The sequence below is a fragment of the Chlorocebus sabaeus genome, chromosome 3 (assembly GCF_047675955.1).
Source record: "Chlorocebus sabaeus isolate Y175 chromosome 3, mChlSab1.0.hap1, whole genome shotgun sequence".
Taxonomy (NCBI): domain Eukaryota; kingdom Metazoa; phylum Chordata; class Mammalia; order Primates; family Cercopithecidae; genus Chlorocebus; species Chlorocebus sabaeus.
In genome coordinates this window covers 806,527-830,095 of record NC_132906.1, presented here as the reverse complement: position 1 = coordinate 830,095, position 23,569 = coordinate 806,527, and the positions used below count along the sequence as shown (strand labels likewise).

Sequence of the window (23,569 nt, the reverse complement as noted above, 5' to 3'; positions counted from 1 at the left end):
TGAATTGATTCTACATGAATATTGATGGCTTTTATTCCCCCTTTTGCACATAAGATAGAATATTTTCTATACTGTTCTACACTTTGCTTTTCTTAACATATCACGGGATCTTTTAATATAAGTGAACAAAGAGTTTCTTCACTCTTTCACACAGTTTCATAGTATTCCGTTATATGATTATGTAATCATTTAATTAAAAACCATTTTTGATGGGTGTTTGGATTATCTCTAATATTTTGCTGTTACAAACAACAATATGGCTTCTGCTTCCAAATAAAATATAGAATGCAAAATACCATTATTCATATGATAACAACAACAAAAAACCCTGATAAAATAAAAATCATACTTTTTTTGGTGGCAATTACCAAAGAACAGTGGAGAGGATACGCTTTGATGAGCTGAATTACTGGGCATGACGGTGAGCAGAGAGCCCACAGCTTCTTTCACACTTGAGGGAAAGTACCTGATTTCTGTGTGGGAAGGTGGAGAAGCAGGGCTCTATCAGTGAAGAGACTTTGTACCTTTAAGAAAAATCTGCCAAAAGATTTGAAGCCGGATTGGAATTTAGAAGTCCACCAAATGCAAAAATAGTTTGGCTCAACGTCACCCCATCCGTGATTTTACTGCAAAAGTGGCTGTGGAGGCAAGACTGGAAAACAGTTAAACAATTTCATAGTGCTTGAATTGTGGAGCCATGTTAGACGCAAGGGAAGCCAAAATGATATGAAATCTATGTCTCAACCTCTTCCAGCTCACACACTAGGAAAACCAAAGAAACCAGCCATTATACAGTGGCGGCATAGGAAATTCAGGTTAGGCTGAGGAGCAAAGTAAAATGTCCTTGTTTCCATTAGATATCAGTGGTGCACTCAATTTAGCGAACACTACCGCTCAGTCTCAGCTCAACCTGACTCTTGATGAAATCTGATCAGATTCTCATTCCAGCCAACTGGCAGAGAGCAAGGGACTTGCACTCACTAGAAAAAACAAAAACAAAACACTCCTGGATAGTCTTTTATATGCAATGTCTAACATTCAGTAAAAAAATTACAAGACGTGAGGAAATAGGAAAATGAGATGCATATCAGGAGGAAAAAAAAAACAGTCAATAGAAGCAGATTCACTACATATTGAAAAGAAAAGCATGGGAAAATGTACATATACAATGCAAACTTAAATTATAGGGAAGCTGGGGTGGCTTTACTGCACAGAATATACTTCAAAGCAAGGAAACTACCAGAGTTAAAAAGACGTTTCAAACGGTAAAAGGGTCTTTTCATCAAGAAGACATCAATCTTGGCCAGGCGCGGTGGCTCACACCGGTAATCCCAGCACTTTGGGAGACCAAGGTGGGTGGATCGCCTGAGGTCAGGAGTTCAAGACCAGCCATGGCCAACATGGCAAAACCCCGTCTCTACGAAAAATACAAAAAATTAGCTGGGCATGGTGGTGGGCCTCAGTAATCCCAGCTACTTGGGAGGCTGAGGCAGGCAGAATCATTTGAACCTGGGAGGCGGAGGTTGCAGTGAGCTGAGATCACGCCATTGCACTCCAGTCTGGGCAACAGGGCAAAATTCCATCTCAAAAAAAGAAAAAAAGAAGGCATCACTCTTAAATACGTATTCCCTAAGTAACAGAGATCCAAATTACATGAAGCAAAATTAAGAACACTAAAGGGAAAAATGACAAATCCATATTCATAGTTATAATAACTGAGTAATTGACAGAACATGTATATAATAAAAATCAGTAAGGATCTAGAAGATCTAAGGAATACTATCAGCTAATTTGATCTCACATTTACAGAACACCAAGTTTAGCAACTGCACAATACACACTGTTTTCAAGTGAAATAAGGCTGACTGATTAAACATCAACTCTTGGTTGGGCGTGGTGGCTCACGCCTTTAATCCCAGCAGTTTGGGAGGCCAAGGCAGGTGGATCATCAGAGGTCAGGAGTTCGAGACCAGCCTGGCCAAGATGGTGAAACCCCTTCTCTACCAAAAATATAAAAAGTTAGCTGGGTGCGGTGTTGGGCGCCTGTAATCCCAGCTACTCCGGGGGCTGAGGCAGGAAAATCACTCGAACCCAGGAGGCAGAAGTTGTAGTGAGCCAAGGTTGTGCCATTGCACTTCAGTCTGTGGAACAAGAGTGAAACTCTGTCTCAAAATAAAATAAAAATAAAAATAAAAATAAATAAATAAATAAAATAAAAATAAAAAAAAATCAACTCCTAAGTTTGTTAAAAATACAGATTTCTGGGTTGTGCGGCTAGAAGTTCTGATCCAGTAGATTTGGAAAGCCATGGGCTATAGTCTGTAATTACTTGGTTCTTATGATCTTATAACTGGACTTAGCACTTCTTATGGATTGAATGTTTGTATCCCCCCTGAAATTCCTGTGTTGAAATCCTAGGAGGTGGGGTCTTGCGGAGGTGATTAAGGGGAATAGAATTAGTGCCCTTATGAAAGAGATCCCAGAGAGCTCCCTTGCCCCTTCAGCCACAGGAGGGCACGGTGAGAAGGCGGTGTCTGTGAACTAGGAGGCAGCCCTCACCAGACACCAAATCTGGTGATGTCTGATTTTGGACTCTCAGCCTCCAGAACGGTGAAAAATAAATTTCTGTGGTTTATAAGCCCCCAGTCTATGGTGTTCTCTTATAGCGGCCTGAACTGATTAGGACAGCACTATTTTGACGAATGTACTTCTGGGGAAACTTAGGATCTTGATCCCATTAACATGAGCTCCAACTGAAGGTGTCTGTCTTCAGCACGTAGAAATGTGGTGTGTGGGGAGGAAACATGGAGTGTTAAATTTTAAATCCCACAGGTCTGTTAAGGAGGTTAGAGCCTGTGGCACACTTTCAGCCAAGAGCCTCTCTCTGATATTAATTCCGAACCTAAATAGTTTTTGACAAGTGCCAGGCAGACCCCTTCATGAGCAGAGTCTAGAAGAGCACTCATAGGTCTCTCTTAGGGCTGAAGTTCAGCCAGCAACAGTCAATTCCCCTCTGGATTTGTGCCTTCTCTTTAGTGAACACTGAAGAGTTGAATAGATACTGGCTACCAGTCGGAAGAGACTGTTTCATGTTGTATTAATATATTTCAAATAGAAAACTAATGTCTAAGTTAGTAAGAGATGAATAAAAAGTAAATGGTATACAAAGAAATAATTATTTACAGCTTACTGCTAACCACAATTTAAAATGCCACATTAATCCTGAATCTATAAACTTAAAAGTTAGGTTAGGAAAAAGTTAGAAATCAATCATACCTAGAAATAATTTAGATTGACAAGCACCTGCACATTTCTGAGGCTGATTAATGATAGAGTCTCTGCTGTCTGCAGTATGATCTTTAAAGACACTCTTGGCTGTAGTTTCACAGTTAATTCAATTCCTCATCTTGGTGAGATTTTCCCACTGCACTCTGCCATCTGAATGGTTTCAAGGTCTTCTGTTACTTCAACAACTTTTTCCCTATTAAAATGGCCTGAAAAGGCCTTGGCCAGCCTGCTGTGTTCTTCCATCAGCATTCACCTAAGTACTCCTCATGGGTGGGAGAAACCATGGCAACAGCAGTTCTGGCGCATAGGAAGGTTATTCACAGGCCTTCAAAAAGCTACCAGCAGGTCCCTCACAGTAAGGAAGCCAATGGGCCCTTCTTCCCTTCCCAGCAGCTATGCCACAAAGTCAGGAGAAAAAGGGTTGGTATTTCAGATGCCAATTAGTTCAACATCCACTTATTGGGGCTCAGTATGTGAAGGATCACGTTGAGGCAGGAGCATAGGGAATGAGATCAGCTCTTCTCTGTCCAGGAGCCCCTGCCCGAGCGGAGAAGCAGAGAGAAGTTAGCAAAGCAGAGACGCCCTCAGAGCACCCTGGGGAGGAGGGTCAGGAGGGATGACGCTGCCTGGGGGGAGGCAGGAGACTCCTCAAGAAGAAGACTTTGAGCTGGTCTAGAAGGACAGGGTGGAGGAGGAGACAGGCAGGCAGGCCATTCCAGGTAGAAGAGAGCTTGTGCAATGCCCAGAGGTGAGGATAAGAAAATGAACAGCAAGTGCCCTTGGGAAGGTTGAAAATGGGGAGCACGGAGACTCCCCATCACTCTCAGACTGAGAAATTAACTGGGAAACTAAGGCTGGGGATGTGGTTGGAAGGGTTGGGAACAGTGACCCAAAACACAGGTGAATGTCAACAAAAACAAAACAAACTCAAAGACAAGCCAGGAAAAGCCTTCTGTCTCCAGTCATAGGGTCGGTAAAGGGGAAGCCTAGAAAGACATGAAAATTTTAGGCCGGGCACGCTGGCTCACGCCTGTAATCCCAGCACTATGGGAGGCCGAGGCGGGTGAATCATGAGGTCAGGAGATTGAGACCATCCTGGCCAACATGGTGAAACCCCGTCTCTACTAAAATACAAAAAATTAGCTGGGCATGGTGGTGCGCACCTGCAGTCCCAGCTTCTCAGGAGGCTGAGGCAGGAGAATCGCTTGAATCCGGGAGGCAGAGGTTGCAGTAAGCTGAGATCGTGCCATTGCACTCCAGCCTGGCGACAAAGCAAGACTCCATCTCAAAAAAAAAAAAACAATTTTTTTTTTTAGACAATAACCAATCTACTTCAGCCAAATAGCCCAGAAAAAACTGTGTCCCTCTTACCACTCACCCATGCCAGCAAAGGCCAAACAGGTTGCCCAGGCTTCTGCCCTAGCAAGGCTGTAACAGGGTGCCTCAGCATCCCCACTGGGACAGTGTCAGAGAAAGCAAAGTAGGGAGCTTGGACTTTTGTCCCAGCAGGTAACGAGACCCTCCTGCCACATGATGTTAGTGGTGGCCATGTTGGGAGTCTGGACCCCATCCCACCGAGTGGTAATGAGGCACCACCACCCCTCCTCCAGGTGGTGTCAAAGAAGGTCTAGTGGACAGTCAGGACTTTCATCACTGCCTACCAGAAACGAGGCCACCCCACCATGGTGCTGGTGGAGATTACAGAGAGCTGGAACTGTCAACCCTGCCCTACAAGAAGCCTCTCCTCACCTTGGGTGTCAACGGAGGCCAAATGGAAAACCTGGACTTCCACCTCCCCTGACAGCATGAGGTGGCACCCATTCCCTTCTGGAGGGGTGACAGAGAAAGCCAGTTAAAACAGAGACTTTAAAGGAGACCCAGAGTCTTTTGACATAACACCCAGAGTGTCCAGGTTTTCGTTGTTGTTGTTTTTGAGGCAGAATTTCACTGTCGTTGCCCAGGCTAGAGTGCAGTGGCATGATTTCGACTCACTGCAACCTCCGCCTCCTGGGTTCGAGCAATTCTCCCACCTCAGCCTATGGAGTCACTACCCCCTGCTGATTTTTGTATTTTTTTTTAGTAAAGATGGGGTTTCGCCATGTTGGCCAGGCTGGTCTCAAACTCCTGACTTCAGGCAATCCACCTGCCTCAGCTGGGATTCTGGGATTACAGACATGAGCCATCACACCCGACCAGAGTGTCCAGGTTTCAACTGAAAATCCCTTGTCATAGAAAGAACCAAGACCTCAACCTGAATAAACAAAACAATCAATGGATACTAATACCAGGATGACAGGGATGTTAGAATAGTCTGACAAAGATCTTAAGGCAGTCATGATAAAAAGGCTTCAATGAACAATTACAAACATGTTTGAAACAGAAATAGAAAGCCTCAGCAAAGAAATAGAAAATGTTAGTGAAGAAATAGATGATATAGAGAAGAACCGAATAGAAATTCTAGAACCGTAAGCTACAATAACTAAAATAAAAATACAAAAACTAAAAATAGAAAGAATTAGTGGACCAAAACAATAAAACTACTCAATCTAAACAACAGAGAGAATAGAGACTGGAAAAAAAAAGTGAGCAGAATTCTGGAGACCTGAGTTACTATAACAAAAGCTTTGACATTTGTGTCACCAGAATCCCAGAAGTCAAGGAGAAAGAGGGCAGGACTAAAAAAAGTACTTGAAAAAATAATGGCTGAAAACTTTCCAAATTTTGCAAGAGATCTATATCCACAGATTCAAGAAGTGAACCCTAAACAAAATAAACCCAAAGAAATCATGCCAAGACACATCATAATTAAATTTTGGAAAACTGAAGACAAGGGAACAATCTTAAAAGTAGCTAGAGAAAAACATTACCTATAGGGTAAAACCATTCAAATTTCTCATTGGAAATTATAGAGGCCAGGCTGGGCAAGGTGGCTCATGCCTGTAATCCCAGCACTTTCGGAGGCTGAGGCAGGCAGATCGCTTGAGGCCAGGAGTTTGAGACCTGCCTGGCCAATAGGCAAAACCAAGGCTCTACTAAAAATACCAAAAAAAAAAAAAAAAAAAAAAAAAATTAGCCAGTCATGGTGTGGTGCACCTGTAATCCCAGCTGCTCAAAAAGCTGAGGTGGGAGGATTGCTTGAGCCCAGGAGGCAGAGGTTGCAGTGAGCTGAGATTGCACCACTGCAAGAAATCATGGAGGCTGTGGCACAATATTTTTCAGGTCAACTCAAAATTCTATTCCAGGCAAAAATATCCTTCGTGAGTGAGGAGGTAATAAAAACTTTCTCAAATAAAAGAAAGCAAAAAATGTATCACCAAGAGACCAATCATAAAAGAATAGCCAACAGAAGTTCTATATTCAGAAAGAAAATGATAAAAGAAGGAATCTTAGAACACCAGAAAGAACATGGTAAGCAACAATATGGGTAAGTACAATAGATTTTCCTTCCTCTTTTGTGTTTTCTAAATTATATTTAGCTGTTGAAAGAAAAATTATAACACTGACTGACGTGGTTCTAAATTTTTGTAGAGGAAACATCTAAGACAATTATAAATGGAGAAGGATTAAAGGACATAATGGGAAGTAAGGTTTCTCTGTGTCACTCAAACTGGTAAAGTGACGACATTAGGCAACTGTGATAAGTTATGTAAATACAATATAATACCTAGGGCGATGACTAAAAATGCTACAGAAAGATACACACAAAAATAATAAAAATAGAACTCTAAAAAACATTTAAGCAAACCACAGAAAGGGATGAGGGAAAGAAAACAGAAATAAAAAACAGACACAACAAAAAGAAAACAAAAAATAAAATGGCAGATCTAAGCCTTAAAACATCAACAATTACATTAACTAAATTGGTCTAAATACATCCATTAAAAGACAGATTAACAAAATGGACTAAAACACATTATCAAACTAGGTGTTGTCTATAAGAAACTCACTTCAAATTTAATGATATAGGCAGGTCAAAAGTAAAAGGGTAGAAAAAAGTATATCATGTAGACTTCAGAGCAAAGAAAATTATGAGTCAGAGAGAGACATCACTAATGCTAAAAGTATCAATTCACTAAGAAGTCACAACAATCCTGAATGTGTATGCACCAAATAACAAAGCTGAAAAATAAGTGATGCAAAAGCTGATGGAACTGAAAGGAGAAATAGATATATCCACAAATATGGAAGAACACTTGAACACCCCCTCTCAACAACTGATAGAAAAACTAGGCAAAAAACCAGCAAGGACATAGAAGAACTCAACCACACCATCAACCAACAGGCTGTAGTTGGGATTTACCAAGCACTTCACCCAACAACACTGAAATATACATTCTTTTCTAGTCCAACACATGTGTACCAAGATAGACCACATTTTATTTTAAAATATCACACCTGTTTTAATCAGGTGTGGTAAGAAATGCAGGCATGGAAATGACTGTCATGAAGGAAAAGGTTTTTACTCACAGTGCTCTAGAAATAGGGGGCAAACACACCATGCAGGGCCATATGGAAAAGTACCAGAGTCAACCAGGAGGCGGAGGGGGTCGGCAGAAATGTGGGCAAGAGGCACTTATTGGGGGAAACCGTCCCCAATATTTCAACGTAGGTTCTATTTTCCATAAGTGTTGGCTGGCTGAGAAATAAAGAGAGACAGTATAAAGAGAGGACTTTTACAGCTGGGCCACTGGGGGTGACATCACATGTCGGTAGGACTGTGTTGCCTGCCTGAGTCTCAGACCAGCAAGTTTTTATTAAGTGTTTCAAAAGGGGAGGGGGTATAGGAATAGGGAGGAGGTACAAAGATCACATGCTTCAAAAGACAAAAAGCAGAACTAGTAGTAAGGGTCTAACAAAGATCACATGCTTCTGAGGGAACAGAACAAAGGGCAAAAGCAGAACTACGGATAAGGGTCTATGTTCAGCGGTACATGTATTGTCTTGATAAACATCTTATAAAACAGAAAACAGAGTTCAAGAGCAGAGAACCAGTCTGACCACAAATTTACCAGAGCAGAGTTTTTTCCCCACCCCAGTAAGCCTGAGGGTACTGCAGGAGACCAGGGCGTATCTCAGTCCTTATCTCAACCGCATAAGACAGACATTCCCAGAGCGACTTTTTATAGACCTCCCCACAGAAAGGCATTCTTTCTCAGAGTATTAATATTAACATTCCTTGCTAGGAAAATAATTAACAATATCTTCCCTACTTACACATTTGTTTATAGGCTGTCTGCAAGAAGAAAAATATGGCTCTTTTTGCCCAACCCTGCAGGCAGTCAGACCTTATGGTTGTCTTAACCTTGTTCCCTAAAAATCGCTGTTATTCTGTTCTTTTTCAAGATGCACTGATTTCATATTGTTAAAACACACATGTTTTACAATCAATTTGTACAGTTAACACAATTATCGCAGTGGTCCTGAGGTGACGTACATCCTCAGCTTATGAAGATAACAGGATTAAGAGATTAAAGACAGGCATAAGAAATTATAAAAGTATTATTTGGGAACTGATAAATGTCCATGTTAAAATGAAATCTTCACAGTTTATGTTCCTCTACCGTGGCTTCAGCCAGTACTTCTGTTCGGGGTCCCTGACTTCCTGCAACAGCCATTAATGTGGTTTCTCTGGGAAAGGCAAGGCAGAGTAAGCAGGCTTAGCAGACTTGGGATTGACTAGTGTGAAAATTTCAGGGGGTTCTGAGGCATAGGGGCTATCCCCATTGGTCTGGTACCTGGCCCTGGACTGATTAGGGCAGGTAGACAGTGACCTAGAATGTGAAATCTCTGTGAGGGACTGATGAAGGGGGTGGTTAGGGTCTAGGTTTGGATTGACTGGTTCGTGTTATTGGTGCACTCACAGGGAGTTATTTGCCATCTCTAGGAATTAGCTGGCCCTGGGAGGGACAGTCTCCTCAGGGTTAGTAAGGTCACGGACATTATTCTGATGTCAAAACATAAGAGTAAAAAGACATGCTTAATACATAAGCCATAAAACAAACCTCAATACATTTCAAAGAATAAAATAATAGTGTGTTCTCTGGCCATAATAAAATCAAACTAGAAATAAATAGCAGAAAGATAATAGGAAAATTTCCAAACACTTGGAAACTAAAACACACTTCTAAATACATTGTACTGAATGAAATTTAAAAATACAACATATCAAAATTTGTTAGCACAGCTAAAGGAGTGCTAATAAGGAAATGTGTAGCACTGAATGCAGACCATAGGAAAGAAGAAAAGACTGAGATCTAAGTTCCTACTCGAAGAACCTAGAAGAAGCTGAGCAAAATAAACCAAAAGAAAGAAGGAAGAAAATAATAAAGATAGGAGCAGAAATCAATTATCCTGAAAACAGAAAAAGAAAAGAGGAAATTAATGAAACAAAGAGTTGGTTCTTTGAAGAGATCAACAAAATTTAAAATTTACAAACCTCTAGGAAGGCTGACAAAGGAAAAAAAAGAGTGAAGACATAAATTACCAATATCAGGAATGAAACAGATATATCGCTACAGACCCTATGGACATCAAAGCAATAATAAGGGAATCTTATGAGCAACTCTACACATACACTTTGCAACTTAGACAAAATAGACAATTTCCTCAAAACCCACAAACTACTGTAACTCAACCAATATAACATAGATGATATGAGCTGTATAACTTTTATAATTAAAAGTCTCTCAGAAAAGAATTGTGGAAGGCTCAGATAGTTTCATTGGAGAATTCCACCAAATGTTTGAAGGAGGATTACCACCAATTCTACATGATTTTTTCCAGAAAACAGAAAAAGAGGCAACACTTCCCAGTATATTTTGTGACTCTAGTGTCATACTGATTCTAAAACCAGACAAATACAGCATGCAAAAAAGAAAATTACAGACTAATATCCTCCATTAATATAGATGCAAACATTCTTAATAAAATAGTAGCAAATAAAGCTTGGTACTATATAAAGAGAATTACACACCACGACAAAGTGAGGTTCATTCCAGGAATGCAAGGCTGGTTTAATGCTGAAACAACAGTCAAGTCAGGAAGCTGAGGTAGGAGGATCGCTTCAGACCAGGAAGTTGAGGCTACAGTGATCTATGATCATACCACTGCACTCCAGCCTGGATGACAGAGCAAGACCTTGTCTCAAAAAAATTAAAAATTAAATAAAACTAATATTTTATTGGATTCTGACATACTGCCCAACCTAACCATGGTTCTCCTGCCCCACCTCCACCTGCCCATCTGTCTCCTGCACTGACTTCTCTTCCTCTCTCTATCCTCAGGTAAAGTTACTCCAAGAACCTTTCATTACTCACCCTGCAGTCTTCCTCAGTAACCTTGTTTATCTGCACAATTACCCTATGAGATATGAGCATCATTTTACAGATAAGGGCACTGAGGTCAGAAAGGTTGAATAGAGGCTGGGCACGGTGGCTCACGACTGTAATCCCAGCATGTTGGGAGGCCCAGGTGGGCAGATCACCTGAGATCAGGTGTTCGAGACCAGCCTGGCCAACATGGTGAAACCCCATCTCTAATAAAAATATAAAAATTAGCCGGGTGTGGTAGTGGGCACCTGTAATCCCAGCTACTCGGGAGGCTGAGGCACAAGAATTGCTTGAATCTGGGAGGCAGAGGTTGCAGTGAGCCGAGATCATGCTACTGCACTCCAGCCTGGGCAACAGAGTGGGACTCAGTCTCAAAAAAAGGAACTAGTTCCTTTGCCTTTCTATTATGTGAATGAATCCATTATAAGGATTATTTCAGAATAATCTCATCTATGTATTCAAAAACTTTTGCTGGGATTTTGATACAAATGGCATTAAACCTGTATATCATTTTGAGGAGAATTTACATCTTTACTATGTTGACTGTTGTTTTTTGAGATGGAGTCTTGCTCTGTCGCCCAGGCTGGAGTGCAGTGGCGCAATCTCGGCTCACTGCAAGCTCCGCTTCCTGGGTTCACACCATTCTCCTGCCTCAGCCTCCCGAGTAGCTGGGACTACAGGTGCCGCCACCACGCCCGGCTAATTTTTTGTATTTTTAGTAGAGACAGGGTTTCACTGTGTTAGCCAGGATGGTCTCGCGTGATCTGCCCACCTCGGCCTCCCAAAGTGCTGGGATTACAGGTGTGGGGCACCACGCCCGGCCCAAGAGTTTTAAAAGAATTGTTGGAAGAACACACCTGAGAAGAAGCCATCAGATGTGGCGTTCAGAAAGTCATCGGTGCTGACAATGGCTTTGGTTCAGTAGTGAAGGTGGGCCCAGATTCATTGTCATGGAAGAGGTGGGGAAAGAGGAAGTAGGTGCTGCCATTCTCAGAATCTTGATGGCAGGGTATGGAGAGACCAGGCTGTAGCTCAAGAGGGGAGGAACTTTTAGAGGTTAAAGAGCAGGAAGAAACTAAAGACGAAGAGACCGGAAGTGAAAGAGAGAGGAGGGTCGTTTCCATATCTTGTCCGTTGTGAATCATGCTGCAGTGAACACAGGTGTGCAAATATTTCTTTGAGATCCTGGTGTTTAACTCTTTTGGGCATATACCCAAAAGTGCAATTGCTGGAACATTTGGCCATTTCACTTTTGATATTTTAAGGAGCCTCCATCCTGCCTTCCATAGTGCTGCACCCTTCTTCGTTCCTGCTAACAGTGCATGAGAACTCCATTTGCCCCACATCTTCACCAACACTCATCCTTTGTTTCCATTTTGTTTTGTTTTTTGATAATAGCCATCCTAACAGGTGTAAGGTGATATCTCATGATAGTTTAGACAGATAAATGAAAATGGAAAGTATGGTATATCCATATGATGGAATATTATTCAACCTTAAAAAGGAAGAAAATCCTGCCATCTGGGGCAACATGGATGAACCCAGAGGACATGATGCCAAGTGAAATAAGCCGGGCACAGGAAGGTAAATATTCCTGATCATACGTGTGTCTAAAATAGTCAATCTCTGAGTAGCAAAGAATCCAACAGCAGTTTCCAGGGCTGGGGAGGGGTGTGGATTTAAGGAAGTGGGAAATTATTATTCAATGGAGATAAAGTTTCAGTGATGCTAGAAGAGTATGTTCTAGAGATCTTCTACACAGCATCCTGCGCATAGTGAACAATACGTATTGTGCACTTCAGAATACCTTAAGAGGATAGTTCTCATGTTAAATGTTCTTACCACAAAAAAACAAACAAAAACAAAACAAAACAAAAAAAACCCCAATGCAACACAGGAGCCTATGGAGGGGATGGGTATTTTTATTACCTTGATTATGGTGCTGGGTGTCCCGGGTGTTTCCATAGGTCCAAACCCATCAAATCGGGCACTTTAGATACGGGCAGTTCTGTGTATATCCATTTTACCTCAATTTATTGTTTAAAAAAGAAGAGATGGAATGGAGCGGCCAACTGCAGCAGTTGGGGGAGAGGTGGGGAGAAGATGCCTCCTCCATTCGTATGGGGATTATTGCCAAGGTTGTGTTATTTGCCCCGATCTTCCCCGCTTCCTATGGGCTTCATGCAATACTTGTACAACCAGCGATTTAAAAAGAAAGGAACAGGGCTGGACGCAGTGGCTCACGCTTGTAATCTCAGCACTTTGGGAGGCCGAGGAGGGCGGATCACTTGAGGCCAGGAGTGGAGACCAGCCTGGCCAACATGGTAAAAGCTCATCTCTACTGAAAGCACAAAAATTAGCCAGGCGTGGTGGCACACGCCTGTAATCACAGCTACTTGGGAGGCTGAGGCAGGAGAATCGCTTGAACCCGGGAGGCAGAGGTTGCAGTGAGCCAAGATTGTGCCACTGCACTCCAGCCTGGGCTACAGAGTGAGGCTCCGTCTCAAAAAATAAAAACAAAAAGAAATCAAATAAAAAGAAAGGAACATCCCAGGAAAAGCGGGGATTATGAATGCCAACTAGATTGTTTTAGTGTGATGATGAAATTGTGATTTTGCTTTAAAAGCTTAGTCCTTGTTTTTATAGATTGGTACTAAAATATTTATGGATGAAATATTTTGGGATTTGCTTTAGACTAAAGAAAATGAGAAGTGTATTTTTGTTTCTCTGGAGCAAGTTTCTGAAGGAGGTCCTGGAGGAATCAACGTGCCACACCAAGCCCACATCTGTGTTCACCGTCTGCCGGGTGTCCCCATGGGCGGTGTCTCATGCTGTGTCCCTTTATGCAGGGAGTGAGTTCACGGGTGTGCCGTTGCTCCCAGGAGCGATCAGTCTGCACCTGCCTCACCCACACCCACACTAACGGTGTCTGTGTCCAATCTGGAAATCCTTGGGGGGAAAGAGGTTTCCCACCTCTGGGTGCTAAACTGTGGGTGCTTTTCTCAGTCACCACGGGATGAAGGCTTAAGATTTCCCTAACCTCCTCTCTTTCCAGGATGAACTGACCCTGAGGACATCATTCCTAGTGTCGTACAAGCCGCCCCCTCCAAGCTGAATGCCCTGTAGGCTGCTAAACTTAGCCTCTGCCCATTTGCAGTGAGGATGCAAGAATCCCTGTTGAGGTCCCAGGCCCCTCCACCCACAGTAACTGGTCGCCTTCCCAGCAAAAGCACCCAGCCCACGAGGGTTGGCAGCAAGCTGCCCAGATGCAACAGAAACCACAAGGCATGCGAAGGCTTAAGCAATGGGGCCGAGCTTTATTGAGGTAATCACATTCACTTTCAGTTGCTCGCAGTGATCGGCAAATAGGTGAGTTAAAAAAGCTTTCTGCTTCCATACTGTTCCGTCTACCTTCAGAAAGCAGTAAAAATAAATTGTGCAATGAACACTTTCCACCTTAAGCATATCATGACAGTTCACAAATTTGCCAACAGACAATGCAAAACAATATTTACAAGATAGACCCTTTGTAAGTTCCAAATTTAGATACTTGTGGTGTAATTCTAAAACTAACATCTCATGTTTTTCCAGGTAAGGAAGACCAGTCATTATAAAAATACTTTATATAAATTCAAAGTCAGAACTAAAAGCATCCAAGCCTATAAAAATATCTTTTCCTAATAAAAGTATCGATTTCTAGATAAATGTTCTTTATCAACAACAGTTACATAAATTTTCAGGAAGTACCCACTTTGTCAGAGTCCAGTTAAAAGGAACCTGTCAAAGTGACTGTGATGCTCCTCTGTCAAGCAGTCTCCTGTTTTCAGAGATGGACCACATATTTGATCACTTTGTGTTGAATGGCGCAAGTATCCTACAAAAAGTTAACTCAAGTATCTATTTATTATGAAAGTCATTTATAAAGACAAACTCTTCAGGCTAGAGAAGGAACTTTCAGGTTGGTGCTGCCTTCTGGAGAAGACAAAAGTCTCCTTATGACGCAGCTACATTTTACCTTGAAATGTTTAGCTTGGGAAACCTGTGATTGCATTTTGACCACTATCTGAAATCAGCTCATTCATTTCATTCTGCTTACTCTCCTTTAGGGCATGGTTGGGGTGATTTCTTTGTGTCTGTGCTCTCTTTGATCTCCTAAAACACACTCTCAGCAGCAGGTAGCACAACTCTGCCACGTTAAGCAGCATGCAAATCACAGATGCAGAAATCATAAAAATGGTAAACACAGTCTTCTCTGTTGGCCTAGAAATAAAGCAGTCAACAAGGTTGGGGCAGGGATCAATCCCACATTTCAACACCCAGGGCAGGTGGTACCCATTGTAAAGGAAGTAAAACACATACATAAAGGCCGCCTCGAAGATGATTCGGAAAAAGATGCTGCTGGTGTACGTCCACCACAGCGACCCCTCTATCCGAACCTTCTGCTTTTTAATGTCCTCTATGTCTTTGAATTCATTCCGCTTGTCTCCTCGCCTGAACTTGCGCGTGGTTTCATGCCTGTAGTAGGCCACGTGCATGGCCACCAGCAGCGCTGGGGTGGAGACAAAGATCAGCTGGAGGGCCCACAGCCGGATGTGGGACACCGGGAAAAAGTGGTCATAGCACACGTTTTTGCATCCCGGTTGCAGTGTGTTGCAGACAAAGTCCTCCTGCTCGTCGCCCCACACTTCGTGAGCGGCCACGACGAGGATCATGACTCGAAAGATGAAGATGACCGTGACCCACACCTTCCCGATGCTGGTGGAGTGTTTGTTGACCCCCCCAATCAAAGTGTGCAGGGCCCCCCAGTCCATTGTGCCGGTTTATCCCTAAACAGACAAAAGCGGGCAAAGGTTTATTAGTGGAAGAGGCCCTGGGAAAGTGACACAGTGATATTACAGACTGAAGCCAACTTTATTTTAAGGTAGGCTGTGGTATTTTACAACTTCAACTCCCTGCCCTGCTAGTCTGAGGCTTTCTGGAAAGGAATGCCCACCCTAAAAACATTGTCATGCTTGGCCAGGTGTGGTGGCTCACGCCTGGAATCCCAGCACTTCGGGAGGCCGAGGTGGGTAGATCACGAGGTCAGGAGATTGAGACCATCCTGGCTAACACGGTGAAACCCTGTCTCTACTAAAAATACAATAAAAATTTAGCCGGGCATGGTGGCGGCGCCTGTAGTCCCAGCTACTTGGGAGGCTGAGGCAGGAGAATGGGGTGAACCAGGGAGGTGGAGCTTGCAGTGAGCTGAGATCGTGCCAGTGCACTCCAGCCTGGGCGACAGAGCGAGATTCTGAGATTCTGTCTCACCAAAGAAAAAAAAAAAATCTCATGTTTTTGGTCAGAAATAACTTTTCAGAGGAGGGGGTTCAGATCATCTTGATTCAACTGAATTCAGATCATATATTAGATTGCTGTTTGCATTAATCCAGGAACACAGGTAAACGAATTCATTTCCAAGCTCCCTTTTGATCACTTTCTGAGCTGTTACACCAGTTTGGCTTTATCCAAGGGCTCCTCACCGAGCTTCCACAGTAGATTTTATTCGTTAAATAGCTTATTCAGGGAAAACAAAACTTTCATTGGAATGACATAATCTAGTTTACCCAACAGACTAAGAAGGGAAAAAACAAAATACTTACTAGCTTATTTATACAATATATTTATACTTAATTCTAGCTTGAATAACATCATCTGCCATACTCATGTGTTCTTAGGAAATCTAATATTGTCAACTACTGAGAAAGCCTCTTCTAAAAGAGACTCACAATCTTTTATAAAGATTGCTCCATTGTTCTCCAACATATCTTCAGTATAACCAAGCCCACGTTGGCTTTGCCTCCCCAGCGGGTCCTGTTTGCGCCAGGGGTGGCCGAGGAGGGGATCTGCTGCCTCTGCCACCCAGGGCCTCCTTCCCTGTTAATGCACTGATTCTACATCCCAAGAGAAAAAGGACTTCTTTACAGCTATGGACACTTCTGCTATAACTCAAACAGTTGCCTTCTTATCCTACACTGCCACGGAAGACTATAGAACTGGTCAGCATTCTCCTTTGAAAAAGAAAAGGAGGTATCATGGACCTTTGAAAATTTTCAGAAAGTAAAAGACCTCTCCCCAGAGGAATTCACTCAGGCATTTTTTTACAGGCTGTCAGCGCATGAGGGAGTCACCAAAGTCCTTCTGTTCACCGGTCTTAGACTTTCTTGTCCCTGAATGGGTGAGGGACACCTGTCAGCCTCCCCCTCTCATGCCAGCCCCCTGGACCTCACACTCTGGCCCACACACCTGCCCCTCTGCATTATGCTGGCTGCTCCTGGAAGTAGTTGGGGGAATGGAGGCAGCCTCTCCCCACCCAGGAGTGCCTTGGCCTCGGAGTGGGGTGCTACTGTGTGCCCCAAGGCAGCATCTTTTGGGAAAGTGACACAGTGATATTACAGACTGAAGCCAACTTTATTTTGAGGTAGGCTGTGATATTTTATAACTTCAACTCCCTGCCCTGCTAGTCTGAGGTTTTCTGAAAAGGAATGCCCACCCTAAAAACGTTCTCATGCTTGGCCGGGTGCGGTCAGCAGACCTGTTGGAAAAGTCCAACTCCTAGTTCCTTTGGCTTTCTGAGAAATTGTTTTATTTTGCCCTTGGTTGGGTATTAATATTAAGCAACAATTCTCCATTCCCCCCTCCCCAGCCCCCAGCAACCACCATTCTACTTTCTGTGTCTGTGATTTTGACTGCTCTACCGACCTCATAGAAGTAGAAAAGCCATAGCACTTGTCTTTTGGGACTGGCTTATTTCACTCAGCATTGTGTCCTCGAGGTTCATCCACGTTGCAGCGAGTGACAGGATTTCCTTATTTGGGAGGCTGAATGCTATTCCACTGTATAGACGCTCCCCATTTTGTTTACTCATTCACCCATCGATGGACACTGGGTTGCTTCCGCCTTTTGGCGGTTGTAACACTACTGTGAGTAAGGGTGTACTCATACTTTCTTCAAGACCCTGCTTTCAAGTCTTTTAGGTATCTCGATGTGAGATTGCTGGATCTCATGGTTATTCTATTTTTAATTCTTTAAGCATTTCTCTTATTTTAAAAATCAAAGTAGTTGCCCTCCTCCAGGAATTGGGCCCCTCTTTTCATTCTGAATAATAATATTCTCTTCTCCTGTGGAAATGCTGGTACTAAAAATCAGCAATGCACCTATGCATTTAAAGGAAGAAAAGTAAGGGAGATGCTGAGCTTGCTGAGAAAAATGAAGTTAAACCCAATACAAGCGTGTCTAGGCCCCCAGTCACTCAGGACAGTCTCCTGGTTCACAACGTCCTCCTGCAGGAGCCACAAAGGCCCTGCTATTCGTAACAGCAGAAGTGATCCAAGGGAGGGGCTGTGTCCTCTCTCCAAACCTGCCCGGTCCTGAGTGGGCTGCCCCTAGGCGCTCAGTGCCCCTGAGCTGGTGTTTCCCAATCGAGACAGTGAGAGAGTGGCTCTTTCCATTCTTTTCCCGGTTGTGTCACTCCTGAGGGGCTCACCAACCAGCCCTCGAGATCTGCCCTGCGTATCATTCTCTGCAGGCCAACAGCCAGGGAGAGGAGAGCTCCCCTTGCAAGTGTCAAGAGACAGGCCAGGGTGATGGGCCAGTTGAGGGTTACCAAGCACCAAATTTCCAACACATTGCTGCCATCACTGGCCAGTCCTGGCTGCCCCAGGAGACGCTCCGACTCATGGAGCTGTGGGAGGATGGTGGTAAATGCAGGAGATTCAGCAAGTTTTAAGGAGGACTCAACTCCACTGGCTGTTCCTGTCCTGACTTTCATGGGTGGACAGGGTGGGTGGACAGACTACAGAGGGGCCCAGAGGAAGGATGTTGGGGGTTGGGGGTGGCAAAGAAAGCGCCAGCCCCCAGGCTCTCCCTTGTAAAAACACATAACCACAGGGCATAATCTTTCACAAATCCTCTTGGTTGGAGAAGATTTGAAGGTTATTTCAATTTGTGAAGTTGTCACTAATTTCAAATTACTTTCCAAAATCATGACATCCACTGGGACCCGCTGCAGCTGTAGTAAACAAAGTACCTCTTTCCTCTCCTGCTTCTGAAGGGCTGGAGCCAATGGGAGGAGTTTCTTCAATACAAAGTAAAATATTAACCCTTTCTTTGGAAACCAGAAAGGTTCATTTTAACTGATGCCTCTCTGGCTGTCTTTTAAGGAAAGAATAGATATGCTTACCTTCTGCAGTCTTCAACTTCTAAGAATGTGGTTACGTTTAAACTTAAAAAGGTAAACTGTATTCGGTTTTGTGGTAAATCTATTCATAGTGAACAACTCAATGCTGTATTCTTGATACTAAAGCTCCAGTTTGAAATATCTAGCTCTAAAAATAAGTAAACCATTGATTTTACTTTTGAGGATCCACACAGCATTATGAAGATAGATTATTCTTTCCTTTTACAACTCAAGTAATTTAGATCGATTGGCATTTGACTGCAGTAATGAAACTTCTTGATTTTTTTAAAACTTCTTACTTGGGAAATTAATCACAACTAGCTTATTTAGCGATGCCATTATAAGTTCACTAATGACAGAACCAAAACTAAAGACCCCAAAGTTAGAGTGTTACCCCTCAGCATATTTTTCTAGATAGCTCTGTTCCACTTTCAATGTCATTTCGCAAAAAAGAAAAAAAAAATTGGTTTTTGTTTTTTTTTTTTTTTTTTTTTTTTTGAGACAGATTCTTGCTCTGTCGCCCAGGGTGGAGTGCAATGGTGCAATCTCAGCTCACTGCAACATCTACCTCCTGGGTTCAAGTGATTCTTGTGCTTCAGCCTCCTGAATAGCTGGGACTACAGGCACATGCCACCACACCTGGTTAATTTTTTTTTTTTTTAGTAGAAACGGGGTTTTGCCATCTTGGTCAGGCTGGTCTTGAACTCCTGACTTCAGCCTCGGCCTCCTAAAGTGTTGGGATTACAGGCGTGAGCCATCACGCCCGGCCATCTAGGGAATAGTTGATAGATCTGAGAACAGGAGCATGTGCCTCCCAATTTTGAAGGTAGCTTTGGATACTCGGGGAGTCTGCATAGATTAAAGGAAAACAATGTCAAAGCAAAACAAGCAAACCTGAGTCCTGTTTCCAATGACTGCCAGCGTTTCAGACTCAAAGAATGAGGGCAAGGTCCCTCTGCGAGGGTGTCAGAGCTCCTTCTCCTACCCCACTGGAGTGCCAGTGGGGCACAGTGATGATACGAATGTCAGTCTTTGCTCGATCAGTGAGGATGTCGCCTGTTGAGGGAAAAATAGTAGCTGTTGCCATATTCCTTCAACTCCCCCCTACTCGCCGCAATGTGTCCCCTGAATAAACTTTGTGGGTATTTTTCTTCATTCCCAGAACTGTTATGAGGTAAGTTCAGAAATTGCCAGCTTCCTGATGCTCTGTACTTTGCACACATAAAATAATCAAAGGTGCTCTTTAGTAGGATCTTCTCCCTATCAAAATAACGGTAACACCCAATCTGAGGCCTCAAGCCCACTCCTTGAGAAATATAAAAAGGGACAGGGGAGAGTTTGAGACACTGGCTACTCCCTGATCCCCAAATCAGTGGTTTTTAAAAAATCTCCAGGCTCTTTCTTTAATCAGGAAGAATAGATTTCTTTTGTCTCTAGAAATCTCAGGTCATCCAAGGGACAACCTGATAGTTGATTTTTAAATTTAGTGACAAAAAACTTCAGCAACTGTCCTGATAAAGTAACAGCTAGTGATAACAATGGGTCTAGGATTCATATATTTCAAAATTAACTCACTAAAAGTGAAACGTTTCTGTCTATGGAGTCCAGATGTAAAAATGGACAGCTCATGGAATTATGTATGTTTCTTACATCATTTAAGAATTCAAAGAGTTAAAAATTAATTTCCATTAAGTTAAACTTTCCTTCTTTGGGTCTTGTTAGCAATGTATGTTTGTTCATTCAAGCAAACTTGTGTCCTTTCCAAACATTGAAGCTCAACTAGATTTAAATGACCCTGGGAATAAAAATGGAGCAGGCCCTCTGGGGTTCCAGGTCTACGCTCATGCACTAAGCAACTAAAACAGAAATCATAACCTATGGCAGGTGGCCATTGGAAGGTTATGCCCTCACAGACCAAGCGGCTTGGGTCAGAAATTACTTTCCCACAATTTTATCCCATTTAATATTTAAACTAATGTATGCAAACTGCTCACAGCACCTGGAATATTCAAACTGAATTAAAGATGCATGAAGAGGGCATGAAAGTTAGAATTTTTCTTTCGCCATACTGAAATTGTTTAGCCAGATCTTCTGTACTTTTCCTTCCTAACACTCAGAATTTAGAAGAGAAAACATAAGAAAAGAAGCATAAAGTCATCATTACCTGCATCAGAATTTGTTTAAAAAACAACCAGTGGGGCAGGTGAACTGACCAGCGTCTTCCAGGCGTTAGTCACTGCAGTGGCAGCGAGGTGCCCTCCACACCCCCAGTTATGTGACAGGCTAGAGCCCCGGTATTCTCTCTTCAAAACCTCCCTCCCCTCCTTGGCAGGCTTCAAGCAACACCCCCAAAGACGCTGCTGGATCCAAACAACAGACAAAGCTCTCCACAGGAGCAGTTCTGAGCAGCACCCTGCAATTCTAAGGAGACTGCATGGGGGCAGGACATTTTCTTCTAGAACACTGGTTAGTCTGCTAGAACTGGGGCGAGAAAAGAGTTGTATGGCATAAAATCTACTTGAGGGAAAAGAACAACCTGGCATGGTTAAATCAGACACTAAGCAGGTGCATGTCCACCCAGGGGACACTGAGGTCGCTGGGCCAGTGTCCCCGCCTGGCTGCAGGTCCCCAGCCCCTCCGGGAGTGCAGAGCTGCGGGCAGGCCACGCTCACCCGGACCGTCCTGCTCCCCAGGAAGGGAGGCCAGCCCCGTTTGCCAAACACAGGATGCAAAACACAGGACGCCGGGGACTGGTCTCCTTCACCGACAGGAAGCGCCTTCTGGTGCCCGCACGTTTGAACTAAGATGTGTCGCCAGTTACTTTTAATGACTGTCTTCCACGTATTGTCACCAGCATTTCACAAGTTTCTCGGAAGCCCGTCACGCAGCCCGCACCCTGCGGTTCTTCGGGGACTTGTGCATCGGCCCAAGTGGGGGATTTGGCTGAACTGAGACCCGCATCCCAGACCTGGGGCTTTCTTCTTCCCAAGTCCAAGGGGACACGCCGGTGACCCACAAAAGCTTAGAAAACCCAACACGCGGCAAATGAAACGGGGGAAAGGGGCACCGGCCCCCACTCTGGCCTCTTAGACACACGATCCGGAACCTTCATCAAACCTGTTGTACAAGTCAAAGGGGCCACGCTGGGGTAAAAGCCAAACAGTCATCCCCGCTCCTCCGCGGACACAGACAGGGGCCACCGGGCCGGGGCCGGGCGCTGCGGGCTGAGGGTGCGGATGGAGGCGGATGGGGGCCCGCTGGCCCCGCGTGCGGCCCGACACCCTCCCCTGCCGGCTCCCGAACGCAACAGGGGCGACGGGGAGGTGGGACCAGCCGCCGACCTCGCCCGCTTTGGCTTCTCGGAGGAAATTCCTCCCCCGCGGGGCCCAGGTGGCGCCGCCGCTGCCCCCGCACGACCCCCCGCTCCGCGTTTACCTGCTCGGCGGCCCTGGCGCGGGCTCGGCTGGGAGGCGGGTCGGGCTCGGGCGCCGGCTGTCGCGCTCTCCTCGGCTCCCACCTGCCGCGCCTTTTAACCGCGCCCCACCCCGCCTCTGCCCTGACGCGGCCCGGGCGGGCTACGGGAGGCGAGCGCTGTCACTCCGCGGGCCCCGCGCCCCCACCTGCCCGGGCGCCCTAGGCGCTGGCGCGGACCGTCCCCCGCGGGAGCAAGGGGTGCAGGGCAGGGGCTGTACCCCGGGGCTGGGTGCGCAGAGCGGGGACCCTTTTCCCGTGGCGGGGGCGCAGGATGGGGGACCCCTAAGAGGTGCGCAGGGGCCCTCTCTCCGGCCCTTGGAGGGGACGGGGTACCAGGGATGTAGGGGGCTCTCCCTCCGGGGCGCAGCCCCTCTGCGCGGTGCAGGTGTGGGGCGCCTGCCCAGGCCCTCGAGGGAGCCCTTCCTCCCGAGCGCACCCGTGGCGAGCAGTGTCGGGGCAGGCTGTGAATTAAAGATGCATGAAGGACACATCCTCGGTCTTTCTGGGCACTCCAGCCTTCTCCTAGCCCGCGGGGTGCACAGCCCTCTCCTGTAGCAGCCTGGAGGGTCTTTATTAATTAATGACCACTTAGAGGAGGTACAGGGTTGTTTTTATGAATTACCTCCATCCTTTGAAGCCTCCTCCGGGGAAGCGGAGCGGGCCTTCCTCCGGACAGTGCACCAGGAGAGACCCCATTGCCTCCCCGCTTTTCAGTCAAGACTAGAAAGCCCAGGGCCAGTACAGGGAGTGGTGCAAGGGCCGGTGGGGTGGAAACGTGGGAAGCTATTTAGGGACCTGGCTCTACAGGTTCAAACCTGCCATGCATCGGACAAAAGATGTGTGACTTGCTTATCCTACGAAATTGTTTGGTAATTAAATGTCCCCACCTGAACCATATGCCACTTGTTAGGTCATATTCTCCCATGAAACAATTACGATGTCTGTTAAAGGTCGTGGAAGTTGAGCCAAGACTTCATAAAGGTCCACCTTCCAAAATATTTTATTTGAGGAGAACGAGGTTCTTAGAGAATTTGCCCGAGTCAAGTTTTAAAAACTCTGGGGAAGTCCTGGAAATGGCCTTGAACCTGGAGGGTGGAGAGACACAGAAATCTCTAGGCCTTTTTTTTTTTTTTTTTTTTGACGAAGTCTGGCTCTGTTGCCCAGGCTGGAGTGTGGTGGTGTGATCTCAGCTCATTGCAACCTCTGCCTCCCTGGTTCAAGTGATTCTCCTGCCCTCTTCTTTTGCATTTCTACAATACTAAGT

The 23,569-nt window shown here is 44.7% G+C and overlaps 1 protein-coding gene across 2 annotated transcripts; it reads right to left on the bottom strand.

Annotated features, from left to right (window-relative positions):
- Positions 1-13,907: 13,907 nt before the first annotated feature.
- GJB6 (gap junction protein beta 6) lies at positions 13,908-22,470 on the bottom strand. Of its 2 annotated transcripts, none has more exons than XM_008021669.3 (3): positions 22,267-22,470; positions 19,726-19,887; positions 13,908-15,442 (listed from the first exon to the last, which is right to left on the bottom strand). In XM_008021669.3, the coding sequence occupies exon 3, from the start codon at positions 15,425-15,427 to the stop codon at positions 14,642-14,644; it is 786 nt and encodes a 261-aa protein (XP_008019860.1). In that variant the 5' UTR covers positions 15,428-15,442; positions 19,726-19,887; positions 22,267-22,470; the 3' UTR covers positions 13,908-14,641. The 2 variants fall into 2 exon arrangements, with proteins under 2 accessions (XP_008019860.1, XP_008019859.1); XM_008021668.3 differs by lacking the exon at positions 22,267-22,470 and adding an exon at positions 20,996-22,120.
- Positions 22,471-23,569: the final 1,099 nt, after the last annotated feature.

Coding starts and splice junctions, on each gene's coding strand:
- GJB6 (XM_008021669.3), bottom strand. CDS start 15,427: ATGGACTGGGGGGCCCTGCACACTTTGATTGGGGGGGTCAACAAACAC.